We start from the raw sequence: 14,239 nt of genomic DNA on the forward strand, positions 1-14,239 counted from the left end.
TAATGTGTGCTGAGACTATGGACTTCTGCGATCCCCTTTTCCCATCCCATTTTTTCACTTCAGATGTGTTAATCTGACAAATTAATTGCGATTGGGACTGCTGTCAGTATTTTGTCAGCTGCAGATTTATGGAGTGGGTAAGCTGTTGATTATTAAGATTATTAAGAAGGTCCTCCTGATAACTCTGAGCACTAGGCATTGCTGGGACTTGAGTATTTTTTTTAGAAAAAAAAGATGTGTGTGAAAATGTAAGTGATGAATATTTTCCAGTGCACTTAGAAACAAGGAAAGGATCAGGACACATAACTGCAGCTGTACAGACACATGGAGCAGTAAGGCAGTAGACTGATTACATACCTGAATATTTTTCAGGATATACATGGGAAAAGACCACATATGTTTAGTAAATCTATCACTTTCAACCCTAAAATGATTATTTTTCATATAACCTGGCAATACTGTCTATGAATAAAATACATGAAAAAACACCACTTTTGTCTAATCCCCATTTCCCATCTACCCAATTAAAACAACAACAACAAAAATGTGAATAAATTGACCTTTTGCAAGTATTCCCAAGCCTTAGAAAGGAAATGCAAATAAATAGTTTTAATGCAAGAACCTGTAAACATATTGGATTTTTAATTAGTTTGTTATGGTGGTAGGTATTGAATGGCAGAAAATCAAACCCTGAAGGAGGAAAAGCCAGTCTCATGGTTTAAGCCCAGCCAGCAACTCAACCCCACACAACCACTTGCTCATTCATCCCCAGTGCGATGGGAGAGAGAACTGGAAGGGTAAAAATGAAAAAAAAACTTGTGAGTTAAGATAAAGACAGTTTAATAAGTAAAGCAAAAGCTGTGCACACAAGCAAAGGAAAAACAAGGAATTCATTCACCACTCTCCAATGCAGGCCAGTGTTCGGCCATCTGCAGGACAGCAGGGCTCTGTGGTGCATAGTGGTTACTTGGGAAGATAACCACTGTAACTCCCAACAGCATCCCTTTCCTTCTTCTTCCCCCAGCAATATAAGCTGAGCATGAGGCTCATGGCAGGGGACATCCCTGGGGTCAGGCGGGGTCAGCTGTCCCGGCCGTGCCCCCTCCCAGCTCCTTGTGCCCCCCAGCCCGCTCGCTGGTGCGTGGGGTGAGGAGCAGCAGAGCCCTTGGCTCTGTGTAAGCCCCGCTCAGCAGGGACTGAGCAGCCCTGTGTTACCAGCACCCTCTCCAGCACAAACCCAAAACACAGCCCCTTAACAGCTGCTAGGAAGAAAATTAACTCTATCCCAGCCAAAACCAACATACAAATACCAAGATACTTGGAGAGCTATTTTTTGCTTAGAGAAAAAGTCCAAAAGCAAGAGCGTGGGGTTGATCTTAACCCCAAGCTGTGTTAGCTATCTAAAGCAGAGATTCATGTCTGTGCAGCAATATGTAATTTCAAATTTCTTTCAACACCACAGGTTGAGTATATAGCTGTGCAGTCAATCTCTCTCTCTCTTCCCCCCCCCCCCCCCCCCCCCCCCAGGATGCCTTTGCCTCAAAACTTTGTTCTCCCCTGGGCCTGGTAACATCCACATCGTTCTCATATGTTTATTCATTTGGGTTCTCCTGACTTTCTCAGTGAACTCCAAGAAGCCAGAAATGGGGGCAAGAACAAAGCAGTCAGTGCATTTTAGAGGACAGAAGGTATCAGCACAGGAAAACAATGTCAAAACAGAGTGCAGTGAATCCTGCGGGTATGGGTGCCTCCTACAATAGAGGTTACTAAATTTTTCCCCTTATTCAAGCTCTAAAATATCTTAGTCGGAAAAGGCTTGCCCTCCTCACAATTGTGAGTACAGCTCAGGCTGGTGAAGGTAACTTAGCTGCCTGGGTATGTGGGGTGAAAGCCTGCACCAGGTGTCTTTAAGAGTTTGTGAAAGGTAGAGTCTTCTGAAAGGTAAGCTTTTAAAGTGCTGCTACAGAAACCACACCATACTGTCAGTGGGCCCTGCTGAAAAGGTCAGTGCCTGTGCCCATCATTTGTCTCAGGTGTTTCCATCAAATAGCATCTTCAGCTGAGTTGGTTACACAGATCTGAGACTGAAAGTTGGTTAAAAATCTCTTAACCAGTGCCCTTGCTTCCCCCAGTGCTATGAGGGGGTGGGAGAAGGACAACCTGGGGGCAAATCAACATCCTGCCATCCTCTAGTGTGTGCTGCTCAGAGAGCCCTGTGCTGCCTCCCACTGTTACCTCTCCAAGCAGAGGGTTTCCTCCAGGATTAAGCTCCCAGAGAACACACCAGGTGAGGTGGGCAGATGTTATTTGGTAATTGTAGTGGGGTGCATGATGAGGTGGGGATCCCTGCATCCAGGTAAGGAGGAGTGGGTGTGCAGAGGGGTTACACAAATGGGGAAGGACAGGGAAGGTCATGGGCTTGGAGAGCCCTGTGTGCCTGGAGCTGTGTAGGAGGGGGTGGGAGCATCCTGGTGGGTGTCCTGGGAAAAAAGACCTGCTCTTACTGCTCAGGATAGAGTGCAGAAGGGTGCACTGGTGCTCCCGGGTGTAGTTTGAAGTTGTTGCTCTGGCGGCTCTCCTCTGCCAAGCAAGAGAGGGGAGTGATGGCACTGACTGATTATTTTGCATGTTGGCATCGTTTTCTACCCTTCACTCCTGCCACACACATACATACACACCCCTCCGTGGCGTCCCCTAAGAGACAAGATCTAGGGAAGGCAGAAAACGATCTTAACCTGGGCATGGCAGACGGGGAGAAGCGGCACTAACCACTCCCAGCGGAGGGGCGGCACAGCCGGATGAGGCAGACGTGCGGCGTGTGAGGGGGAGAGCCCCCGACGGAGCCCCCCACCCCGCTAGGCAGCCTGCAGGCAGCCCTGCCCTCTCCAGGAAGGCTCTCTCGCCGCGCCTGTTCTGGGGTAGCCCCCTGGGAAGGCGCAGGGGCACTCGCCCAGCTCCGGCCAGAAAAGGGGCGCTCCGAAAAAAACCCATCAAATCCACACCTACAGGAGGACAACGGCGGGGGAAGAGGGGGAGGGAAGACGGGGAAGACAACGCAACTCACATGCCAACCTCGCAGCAGGCTCTTCCTCCAGGAAGCGAATCCCCGGCGCTCCCGGGTTGCTCTGCCTGAGCGGTGCCGAGGGGGGGATAAGGATGAGCCGCCGCCTCGACCGCGCCGGCGGCGGCTGCAGCACCGCGGACAGCGCCCGCCCCGTCCGGCCGCGCTGAGCGGCCGTTCAGCACCAGGGACAGCGGCAGCGCAGCGCACCATGGGGGGCCGGCGCCGCGCCCGCCCCGCGCCGCCGGAGTGAAGCGGAGCGGCCCCGACGCGCACATGTAAGGTGCTGCCCCTGCGGGGGCGGCGGGCACCGGGGGTCTGCCGTGTCCACAGCCGCCTTCCCTTTCTGCTCCTCTGGGAAGTGCTCTGGCTCTAATGCCCGTCCCTAGTTACGCACCGGGAAGTTTTGTCGGGGCTAGAGGTGGCTCGGTGTGGCTCGGTCTCCTGCAAGCCTGAGTATAGGCTGGCATGAGTGAGGTGGGTGGCTGCGTGGGAAATCGGTTTGGCTTTCTACCCTTGGAATTTGTGCAAACGTGTTTGGTCTCAGTGTACCGCAAAGGGCTGCTTGTTTGTTACCGGCCACATGGTTTGGAGCCACGCTGTTGTCTTCTTCTGTAGCTGGGTGAAATTTTTGAGGGTTTGCTTTTCCTGGAAACGGTGTGGCCAAGGTGAAACGAGGAAAAATGAGAGCGGCAAATACGGGACACTGTATCATGCCTGTTGCAGCTTGCTGGGTCTAACGGTTGTCAGAAATCCTTTGCTCTACTATTTTTCTTGTCTTGAAATAACGGTGAAGTGAGCAATGAAAAGGGTGCAGCAATAGGGAAAAATGAAATACAGCCAGAATCGAGATTACCAGTTCTTTTCAGAGCTTCTTCTTTCTCTTTTACATGGAACTGTTAGTTGAAAATCAGCGTTACACTGCCCCCTGCTTGCACCATTAGAAATATTTTTCATTGCTTTCAACAGTAGTAAAAATTTATGAATGAACAGGTATTCTTCTGTTGTGTTCTCGGTACGATCTCAGCCTGAGTTTTGAAGTGCTTCAACAGTAAAGGTGTCCTATTCTTAGTTCCCAAATCCGGATTAAAAAGGAAGAGTCAGACTCATTCTTGTCATGGCAGTTTATTTGGTGGCCAAACATGTTAATGAATGGACAATGGGAGAGAATGCAGAAATAGTCTTGATTTTTGTATATCTATCTCACATGCATTCTATGTTTACCTTTGTAATAATTAGTCATCTTCACAATCATATATTAAGGGGAAGCAAGGAAGGAAGGAAGGAAAAAAATCCCCAGTACATATAACACAAGAAGAAACTGAATTTGAGAAACAAAGTGATTACAGTCTCTCCAGCTGTAAAAGTCTTGTATTGGTGCATGAGATTGCTTTGGAATGGGAAAGAAAATGCTGATGCTTACTTTAAAAAAAGGGGGGAGGGTGAGACAACTCAGAAACAGAGAATGGGGTTTTCTGAAAGATAGCTGGTAGAAAGCCAAATTCCAATTCCTTTTTTCAAACCACCAGGCAGAGCTGCCTCCTTTCTAACACACATCAGGGAGGACATGAAAACATAGATGCTGGTAAAGATTTGGTGGTCTGTCCTCAATGTTTCTAGGTTATTGACCTCAGACCTTATGCTTCATGACAAGAAGGTGTTTGGAATGTTAGTGTGCATCATTCATCAGCATCCTTTAATGACATGAGAGGCCTGGTTTGTCTTCCTGAACGTATCTAGTGCTGCCATTTCTTTAAGGGATTTGAAAAGGTGTGGTTTTGCTGACTGCATCTGTACTTCCACAAGGAGAGAGGCCTCTTTGCAAAGTTTGACCTTGAAATATCATATTCTTCTATCTATATGAGCAGTGGAAATGGTCGGAGGGGACATTACTTCCTGCAACTGCTTTGTAGGACTGCTCTGCAAGTAAATTAGTATCTGCTTGAACAGAGCTAAAAAAAAATAATCTATTAATTGTCCCTAGATACGTATGCAACTTTTCATGTAGGAGAATGACCATGTTGCTAACAGTATTGAATTTGTGTTTTGGATATCCCAAGATTAAGTAAAATGGCACTTAAACATTTCAAAGCACAGAAAACTTTGGAATAAGCTGCTGTTAACCAAAACCAACCACCTCAAATGATACTGAGTCTGTTACATAGTAAATTAGCAATATGTGAAAAAGGATACTTAAAATTTTCATCTTGAAGGATTACATCTTGACTTAAGGTAAGATTTAGAAGGCTATTTAAGATATTAGAGAGAAAAAGGGTATCGGAAAGCTCTAGTAATACATACCTATGCAGCATTTGGAAAGCCAGAGTAGCCTATTGCACGTAGGATATTAAATGTGTGCAGCTGTGTTCAACCTGCGCTCCTGACCTGAAGTCTGGACTCTGCTGTAAAACATGTTGTAATTTTTTTAACTAAAAGATGCAACATCCTACATTTTTGCTCTGAACAAATTGACTTACTCTTTTAAATTGATTCATTTCTATACCAATTTGCATCTGCTTGTAAAACTTAATTTCCTTAATTTTTGTTCATGTTTATAGCATGTCTTAGTTCAGGTTTCCTGTGTGGAAGCAAGGGTTAATAGAGGAAAATGGTCCATTTGATGTATAAGAGCTGTGTCAATTCCAAAGAGGCCTCAGGGAGTCTGCAGCCTTTACGTGCCCTGATTCTTTTTAGAAATATTGATGTAAGTAGAAAGAAAAATAATAAGTAAAGTGTCAATCTGACAGTTTCTGAGACTCTGCAGGAACCAAAAGTGATGTGTTCAAAATGGCTTTCGGAAACTTAAATTTCTTTTTGAAGAAGGTGGACTCAATGTCTCATCAAAGCCTACTCTATGGCTGCTTTATCCAACATGGGGCACAGTAATGGTTATATAGCCTAAGTTTCTTCTGTAGTTTCTGGACACAGGGGGTCATTGAAAGGGCACAGGGAGACTCCTGCCAGCCTCTCTCCACTGAATGAAAGCAAACCCAAAGTGCAGTCAGAGACTGTAAGTTCCTAAAGCTGCCTTCGTAAATGCCTTGCTCAACTTTTAGGCTCTAAGACAAGTAAAGGTTGACATCACCTGAGAATTCCAAAATTGCTGCAGTACCTAATACCCATTGATTTCAATACCTAGTCAGACTTTAGATGTTTTACAAATGTAAGCAGATACTACTCAGCCTGCACTACATGCTTGTAAAATTCTGGCTCAACAGCACATTAAAAACTCCATTTTAGCCTCTTAAGAAAATTAGACCTTTGAATATTTTCCCCAAGCCTTAGCTCTAGATGATAGCCCTGCCCCTCCATAGGTTCTTGTGTGGGCCTAGAGAGGCAGCAGAAAGTCCTGCATGGCATAGTCTGGAGGATCAAGGAGAAAAGGCATTTGCTGAGGTAAACTCCGTATGAGGCAGCCTAGCTTCCTTCCTAAGTCCACCTTGACCTACATCTCTGGAACTCAGACCAGTTAGGAGAGTGTGGCTCCAAAAAAGGAGAGTTTCAGCTTCAACAGTGTTTTCAGTGATATCACATTAAGAACAAATCTCATGTTATGCCCTGTTCCCTTCTCAGATATCGAGTGTCTCGGTGCCCAGTACGTCCGTGCAAGGTGGAAGGACCTATTCTTAGCCACTTTAACTAGAAACTCAGAGAGTCCTGGGGAGGTTTTATTAAAAGCTTAATCACCTTTCAGAAACTGCTACTCTTCTCCACTCACCACATGAGTCCAGCCATCTTATGGCTCCCTCAGCTGTGTAAAGCTGCATGTGCTTTGCTGCAAACAGTACTTAAGCCCTGAAATTTTGGTTTTCTTTTCCCAGACCATTTTCTCTCCAACAACACTGCATACATTGGCATTCTTTCCTAGAAAAACACAATATTTAATTGCAGTGCCTGACGAGTTTGATCACTAGCTGTCTCAATAAAATATGCAAATACACAGTAATTTCAATGCAAAGCACCTTTAAACAAAAATGGCAAGATAAATGCAATCAAGTTACAATTACTTTTTTTTAAGAGGGAACATTACACATACTCAGTAAATACGATTAGTTCTAAACCTGCCTGCACATAACTGAAATGCAGAATAGAAAAAGGTGCTGAGTATAGTCATGACACCACAGTAGGGCTCAGTTTCCAAGATCTTCAGCTACAGCATATATTACTTCTTGCACTACCACTTCTTTATCACGATTCAGTTCTCAGGTCAAACATAATTATAACTTTCTTTTCAGAACAGTTGATAGCTAAGCATTTCTCATGAAATTATTCAAAGTTAAAAGTGTAATTTTTTATTCATCTCTTGTCCTCTATAAAGATGACAAAGTGCGATAGCTGAGATATTGATCTTCTCTGCTCATGAGCAAGGCTGGGGGGCATAATTCATCTGAGGTGAAGCCCTCTGAATGATGGTACTCTTGCCCTTACCTGCAGGCAGTAGAGACCAACTCTGTGCTGCAGGGATATCCCAGCAGAACATTTATTGCAAGACAAATGTTCTGTAGGAATTCTCTTTCTGGAGGGCAGGCATGCTTTTCTGTTTCCTCTTTCTTTGATGCAAATTTTGCTGTTAGAAACAGCATAAGAAACCAGTGTTCACTCCGAATTGAAGACAGTGAAATGAAGGTCCTTTTTTTTGGCATGTTACTTCATATACAACAAACCGGTGCCAATTAGCTCTAGTACAGACTCTAACCTCTCAGGCAAAAATTTTAGAACTGGGCCAATGGTAATATTTTATGTAGCTTTATGTTTATTTTGGGTGTGATTATAAGGTTATCTGGCTTCTCCTTTAGAAGTCATAACATACCAGAAGATAAAAGTTTTTCTAAGAAAAAAAGAATTAAGTATCAAGAATTATACTTGGACATCAGGCAAAATATCTAATAAATTCCTCACTGCTGGAAATGATCCATATAGCTGAGTTGCTTCCAGTACCGACCATTAAATATAACAACAAACAAGGTTGCCAAATATCTTGCCCTACATGGTTTTTGAACATCAGAAAAGCCCAGTGGAATTCCTCCAGCTTGAAGCAGCTATTGCAATTAACAGCCCTAAGATATTTAGGCGTGTGCAATCCTGCTGCACCCACAGGTCATCACTGAGCAGCTGCAGGAGCTGGATTGCTTTCCAGTCAATCCCAGCCACAGTTGCTTAAGCCATCACCAGCTCATCCTTTTAAGTTGCTTAACATTTTAAGAGGTTTAATTTAACATCCAGGAAAGCCCACGACTGCAAATGTGTAAAGTGCTTCCTGGTACCTTAAGTCTCTATCTAACAAAGTCAGAATTCAGAAGTGTTTATTGGTATGTATAGTCCTTACGTGAACTCAGTAAGATTTCAGTGCAGGTTTAAAACTTAAATGTTGTCCTGAACAGCTAAGGACATGCCCTCCAGTTTAGATAAGCACTTCTGCATATGGTTCATTACTTCGCTTTAAGCACGTTAGTCCTCTTGGTCTCACTGGGGCTGCTTCTAAGATGAAAGCTAATTGTTGGGGACATTGTGTATGTGTGTGTGCATGTGCATATGTGTTTGCAAAATTTGGACTCCAATGAACTCAATGGATCTTGAATGGTTGACTTCAAAGGGGCCTCGTTTTTACCCCAGGCATTTTGCTGCTTTAGAGACTTCTGTCTCCTTGTCAGTGTTAGATATGTTAATGGTATTTTTTATTTTTTTTTACTGTTATTGTTTTCTCTTATAGAAAACTTCATTCAGTCTTGAGTATTAATTTACGTAACCGTATCTCCTTCGTTATTCTTATGTCCCTCATGTCTGTGTCCTTAAACTTTCTTCCACAACCTTAGTTTTAAGGTTCATATAACACTTTATCTCTCAGTGGAGCATGGGATGATATGTTTAGTTTCTTCCAGCTTTTAGTAAGTTGTTATATGGATGCATCAAAGCTTAGGGAAACAGGTTCTTAATATGAACCTCTCTTTCAACTGCGTATGGTCACAAAATTGCTTTCTTAGAATTTGTTAAAATTTTAATGTAGCTGCTAAAAATTTTCCTTAAAATTGGTTTGAAACTCTCCAGTATTAGCTTTCTATTCTAGATCAGTAAAAAAGTGATGAATTAAGATGATAGCTGCACATGTATATGTTAGTTGCATAGGAACAGCTACCTTGAGAATTTCTGTGTCCTGATATTTTAGGTATTTGGGGATTCTGATGCCTTTTGTTTTCCCTGGCTTTTACTTAATTCCATTACTATGTTATTACATACGTTATTTCACTACGTATTACTGAAGGCAATATATCTACTCCACTCTGTTTCCTGGAACCTTTCCCTTTCGTCATTCATGACAGCACTTCCAAACTCCAGTAGTATTTTTCAGAGCACCACATGAACTTTTCATTGACTGAAGGTCAAATCTGCGTTGAGGAACAGATGGAGTGTGGAAGGATGAACCTTCGCCACCCACTGAGCATTAACACCTGCTTATTTGTTACATCTGCCCACTGCAGCTTAGAAGCTCCTGCAAATTTTATCCAAATGATTTAGGACTTGCTATGGGACTGAGTGCAAATGCTTTTTGTGGGAGCAGTGTTGTTTATACCTTTTTACTCAGGCTGCACATTCTGTAGGCTTAGGATGGAAATTAACACCGCATGCTTAGACTCTAAAAGAGGGACTATGATTTTGTTAAGATGCTACTGCAATGAAATTAAAAAACTATGAGATGGCACTGAATGCAAAGTGTGAACATTTTAAAACCACAGATAGATTTAGGATTTTAGTTAAATTCATACAACGGTATGTTTACTCCCCTTTGAGCCCATTTGCATGTGGCATAGTTTTCGTCAGGGGTTCCAGAGAAGGTAGAATAAGAACAGTTTGTGTCCATCCCACCAACTGCAAGTGAAGGCATTTCAGCCACATAATCAGTGGGGAAACTCATGACCATTTTTGATCTGCCCTCTGTTTGTGGTCAGATAACTGTGTTCTCTTCTTTCTGCAGTGGCACTCTGAAAGATGCTTACTGGGGAGTGATGTGACACCAAATCAGGAGTTATTCCTGTTTTTCAAGACTGGCCCCAGGATTTGGGTACTTGTATTTAGAGTAGCTGCAAACTATATTTCAGTGAAAAAATTCAGACGTTATTCATTAAACGGCTCTAGATCAGGAAACAGAAAAATGGTATTATGTAGCATGAAAAAAGCAGTGAATTAATAGGTGGTTTACTTGTACCAGCTGAATCTTAATAGAACATGCAACATCTCTACCGTTGTTACTGTGTGTTCAAAATTAGAGGCATGATTTTTAACTTTATGGAACATAGCTTGTTGGCCTGATCCAAGGTCTTGGATTGACATAGTCCTGCTAACTTTCTTTAGGGCTTATGTCCTCAAGGATAAAATTCAAAAAGAGTAAGTCAGAGAAAGATTATGGTGTAGATATCACTCCTAAATACTGTGTAATAAAGTTCTAAACAATAAAATGAAAACAAATATGTTCATACTATCTTTTTTTCTTTTTTTTTTTTCTATTTCTCAAGTTAACGTGCTGTGTATCCTTGTTGATATCCAGAAGGGTGTACAAGTCGGAAGAAAACTTGTCTGTTGTTCATAAAGCTAATCATCTTTATTCCACATGTATCTTAAATGATTTTAAACAACTGGCCTAGATCATAAAGCTAGCGAGATCTGATCATAATGAGATATTTTTATCCTTATTTCAGGTTATGTGAGACCATGACTCTCTGAGAATATAACCAACCTTCCTTTCTGGTATTCTGCAGGTTGAGAAACAGCAATTATAAAAACATGCATCGAAGGCACACAACCCTTCGGGAGAAGGGCCGGAGGCAGGCCATCCGGGGCCCAGCCTACATGTTCAATGAGAAAGGCACCAGCCTGACTGCAGAAGAGGAACGTTTTCTCGATTCTGCAGAATATGGCAACATTCCTGTTGTGCGAAAAATGCTGGAGGAATCCAAAACCTTGAACTTCAATTGTGTCGATTATATGGGACAAAACGCTCTTCAGTTAGCTGTAGGGAATGAGCACCTGGAAGTGACAGAGCTCCTCCTCAAAAAGGAGAATCTCGCTCGAGTTGGAGATGCGCTTTTGTTAGCCATCAGTAAAGGATACGTGCGCATTGTGGAAGCAATATTGAACCACCCAGCCTTTGCACAAGGACAGCGTCTCACACTCAGCCCCCTTGAGCAGGAACTGAGAGATGATGATTTTTATGCTTATGATGAAGATGGAACTCGGTTCTCCCATGACATTACCCCTATCATACTTGCTGCCCACTGCCAGGAGTATGAAATTGTTCACATCTTACTTCTAAAAGGCGCGCGGATTGAAAGGCCACATGACTATTTTTGCAAGTGCAATGAATGTATTGAGAAACAGAGGAAAGATTCCTTTAGTCACTCTCGATCGAGAATGAATGCCTACAAAGGATTAGCCAGTGCTGCTTATTTGTCTCTTTCCAGTGAAGACCCTGTCCTTACTGCTTTAGAGCTAAGCAATGAATTGGCCAGACTAGCGAACATTGAAACTGAATTTAAGGTAATTCACCACGGTGCCTTTTTCCTTGGGCTGAATGTGTTCAGGGTGCTGTATGCTTTATATGGTTGATCAAGTCTTGGTTTTCCGTTGGAGGGGGTGGGGGAGGAAACAGAAGCTGCAGAAACTGCCAGGTGTGTTAACTACACATAGATTTAGATCCCTGTGCATCCCCCAGTTAATAAATACATGGAACTGAACATTGCATATTATAGCAGAGACTTCCTTACCTGGAGTTCTTACGTTGCACACTGTGATTGCTTAGACTCTTTAGTTTGCAGCAGGAATAAAAATTAGATTATTACAAAGATGGAGACTCATTTTTTGTAAGAAAGGTAAGTCTTTTTAATTGAGCAATCTATTTAGAGGCAGAGCTCTAGAGGTTGGTTTAACGGCTTAAGAATCCAGTACACCTAGTTCTGTTTCAATGATAAAGGGTATAAACTAAGCAATTTTGGTTCCGTGTAAAATAATTTAAATTGCATTTCATCTTAATGGTTTGGTAGTGCATCTTTATATGATGGATTTCATGAGAAAGGAGGAGAGAAATGATCAAGAGATTGTTATAAAATTTATCATCATGCAAACATAACAGTGGGACTTGCAGAACATTCTTACAAGTTATTCAAGATTGCCATTATCATAATGAGTTTGTAAATGCCCAATGCCATTTGCATTATTTCTCTAAGTAATTTCCATGACATAAATAGCAATGTCTCCCTTTCTAAAATAAATTAGTCATGAAAAAAATAATTTTCAGTGGCTCAGTCATCAACATAAGACTGTTTTCTGACTTACCACTATTGTGCAGCTATGATCAGTGACACTGGGGTAATAAAATCTATGTTGTGAGTGAACTGGAGTAGGATGCTTGCCAGGAAGCCGTTACTTTTGATTTAGAAAACTATTCAAGACTTAAACCATCAATTTCCAGATTTGTAGCTATGGGCTGCAAAGGACCAGGGCAGTGATTGTCCCCCCTGTGCTGGGCACTGGTGGGGCCACACCACGACCCCTGGGGTCAGTGTCGGGCCCCTCACTCCCAGAGGGACACTGAGGGGCTGGAGCGTGTCCAGGGATGGGCAGGGGGCTGGGGAAGGGGCTGGGGCACCAGCCTGATGGGGGGCGGCGGGGGGAGCTGGGGGTGCTCAGCCTGCAGAAAAGGAGGCTCAGGCTCAGAGGGGACCTTCTCGCTCCCCACAGCTGCCTGACAGGGGGGTGTAGGCAGGGGGGGTCGGTCCCTTCTCCCAGGTGACAAGTGACAGGACAAGAGGAAACAACCTCAAGTTGTGCGGGGAGGTTTAGGTTGGAGATTAGGAAAAATTTCTTCACGGAAAGGGTGGTCGAGCACTGGAACAGGCTGCCCAGGGAGGTGGTGGAGTCACCATCCCTGGGGGTATTTACAAGATGTATAGATGTGGTACTCAGGGACATGGTTTAGTGATGCACTTGGCAGTGCTGGGTTAACAGTCAGACTTGATGATCTGAAAGGTCTTTTCCAACCTAAACGATTCTATGCTCTTCAGTTTAAAAGTGAGAAGAAAGCATGTTCTTAGGCTGTTACTTTTGAAACTCTGTAGTAAGTCTCTAACAGGAAAAAGTACCCAAATCACTGAGCTTTTTTGGCAATAGAATTAGGGCAAAATCCTGCAAACTCGTTTACACATGTGAATCAGATTTGCAAGGACACAATAATTTAAAAGGGATTTTTTACTTGCATCACATTCAGCCCTAGTGAAGTAACCTCACTGGGTTCTGTGAATCTGGCTGCTTGAATGAGAGTTACTCCACGGTGGGCTCACACCCACAGTTAACAAGATTCATATCTCATTAATGTTCCAGCTTCTTTCCAGTAGAAAAAGATATATTGTGTGGAGTATAGACAGCCCCAGTATTACATACCTGTTAGTTCTGATAAGTATCTTGCTGCAGAAAAGCAAATCCATTTCTACCAGAATCCCTCCTTTTGTTCGCAGAACTGCCAGCGTTGTCTAGACCGGCACTGGCAGGTACATGAATCCTCCAGGGGCAAAGAAGGAATCAAATGTTTAAATAGTCTCATGGCAGTAACATCTCTCCAGCACTGGCAAACTGATGCGAGTAAATCAATACTGGAAAAAACATTAGAAGCCCTTTGCCAAATTGCTGGATTTCCAGGAAGGCTTTCCGATTTTGTTGCCTTGTAGGAAGGTTCTGTGCAACATCTATGTAGGTTAGTGAAGTAACTCAGAAATACCCATACCCCTAGTTTACTTCAAAGTTGTCACATTCCTTTAGTATTTTAATACTTCCAGAAATAAGGAACTTCTCAAGATTATAATGTATTCTCACTGTAGGCAAAAAATCAGGTGTATGCGTTTATGCAAAAGCATTTATTCTTATTAACATAGTAAGTGTGATGTGGAACAGGGTATTAATAAACCAGTAAGGTTTATTTTCACAGAATATGACATTTTGAGAATTCATTTATAGAGAAGAACACAATTGCTGAAAACGTATTTAAGAAGCCCATAAATAATGAAAAAATTATGAAACCAGACAAGCTCCAGAGGACTTTTTTGTGCCTAAAATAACACTTTCCTAGAAATATAATTTTTTATTTCTAAAGTTCTGTAATTTAATTGGTGCTCAACAGATTTAGAAAATTATTGC

At 42.8% G+C, this 14,239-nt stretch overlaps 1 protein-coding gene across 1 annotated transcript in view; it reads left to right on the plus strand.

Moving 5' to 3' along the window:
* The first annotated feature begins 1,524 nt into the window (after positions 1–1,524).
* Positions 1,525–14,239, plus strand: part of TRPC7 (transient receptor potential cation channel subfamily C member 7) — an 82,062-nt gene continuing 69,347 nt past the window's right edge. The window contains exons 1-2 of the mRNA XM_080398530.1: positions 1,525–3,339; positions 10,813–11,590. Of these exons, the coding sequence (XP_080254656.1) occupies positions 3,338–3,339; positions 10,813–11,590 (780 nt within the window). The 5' untranslated portion in view covers positions 1,525–3,337. The remainder of the gene's footprint in view (positions 3,340–10,812; positions 11,591–14,239) is intronic.

The sequence above is a fragment of the Falco punctatus genome (genome assembly GCF_963210335.1).
Source record: "Falco punctatus genome assembly, chromosome: 8".
NCBI lineage: Eukaryota > Metazoa > Chordata > Aves > Falconiformes > Falconidae > Falco > Falco punctatus.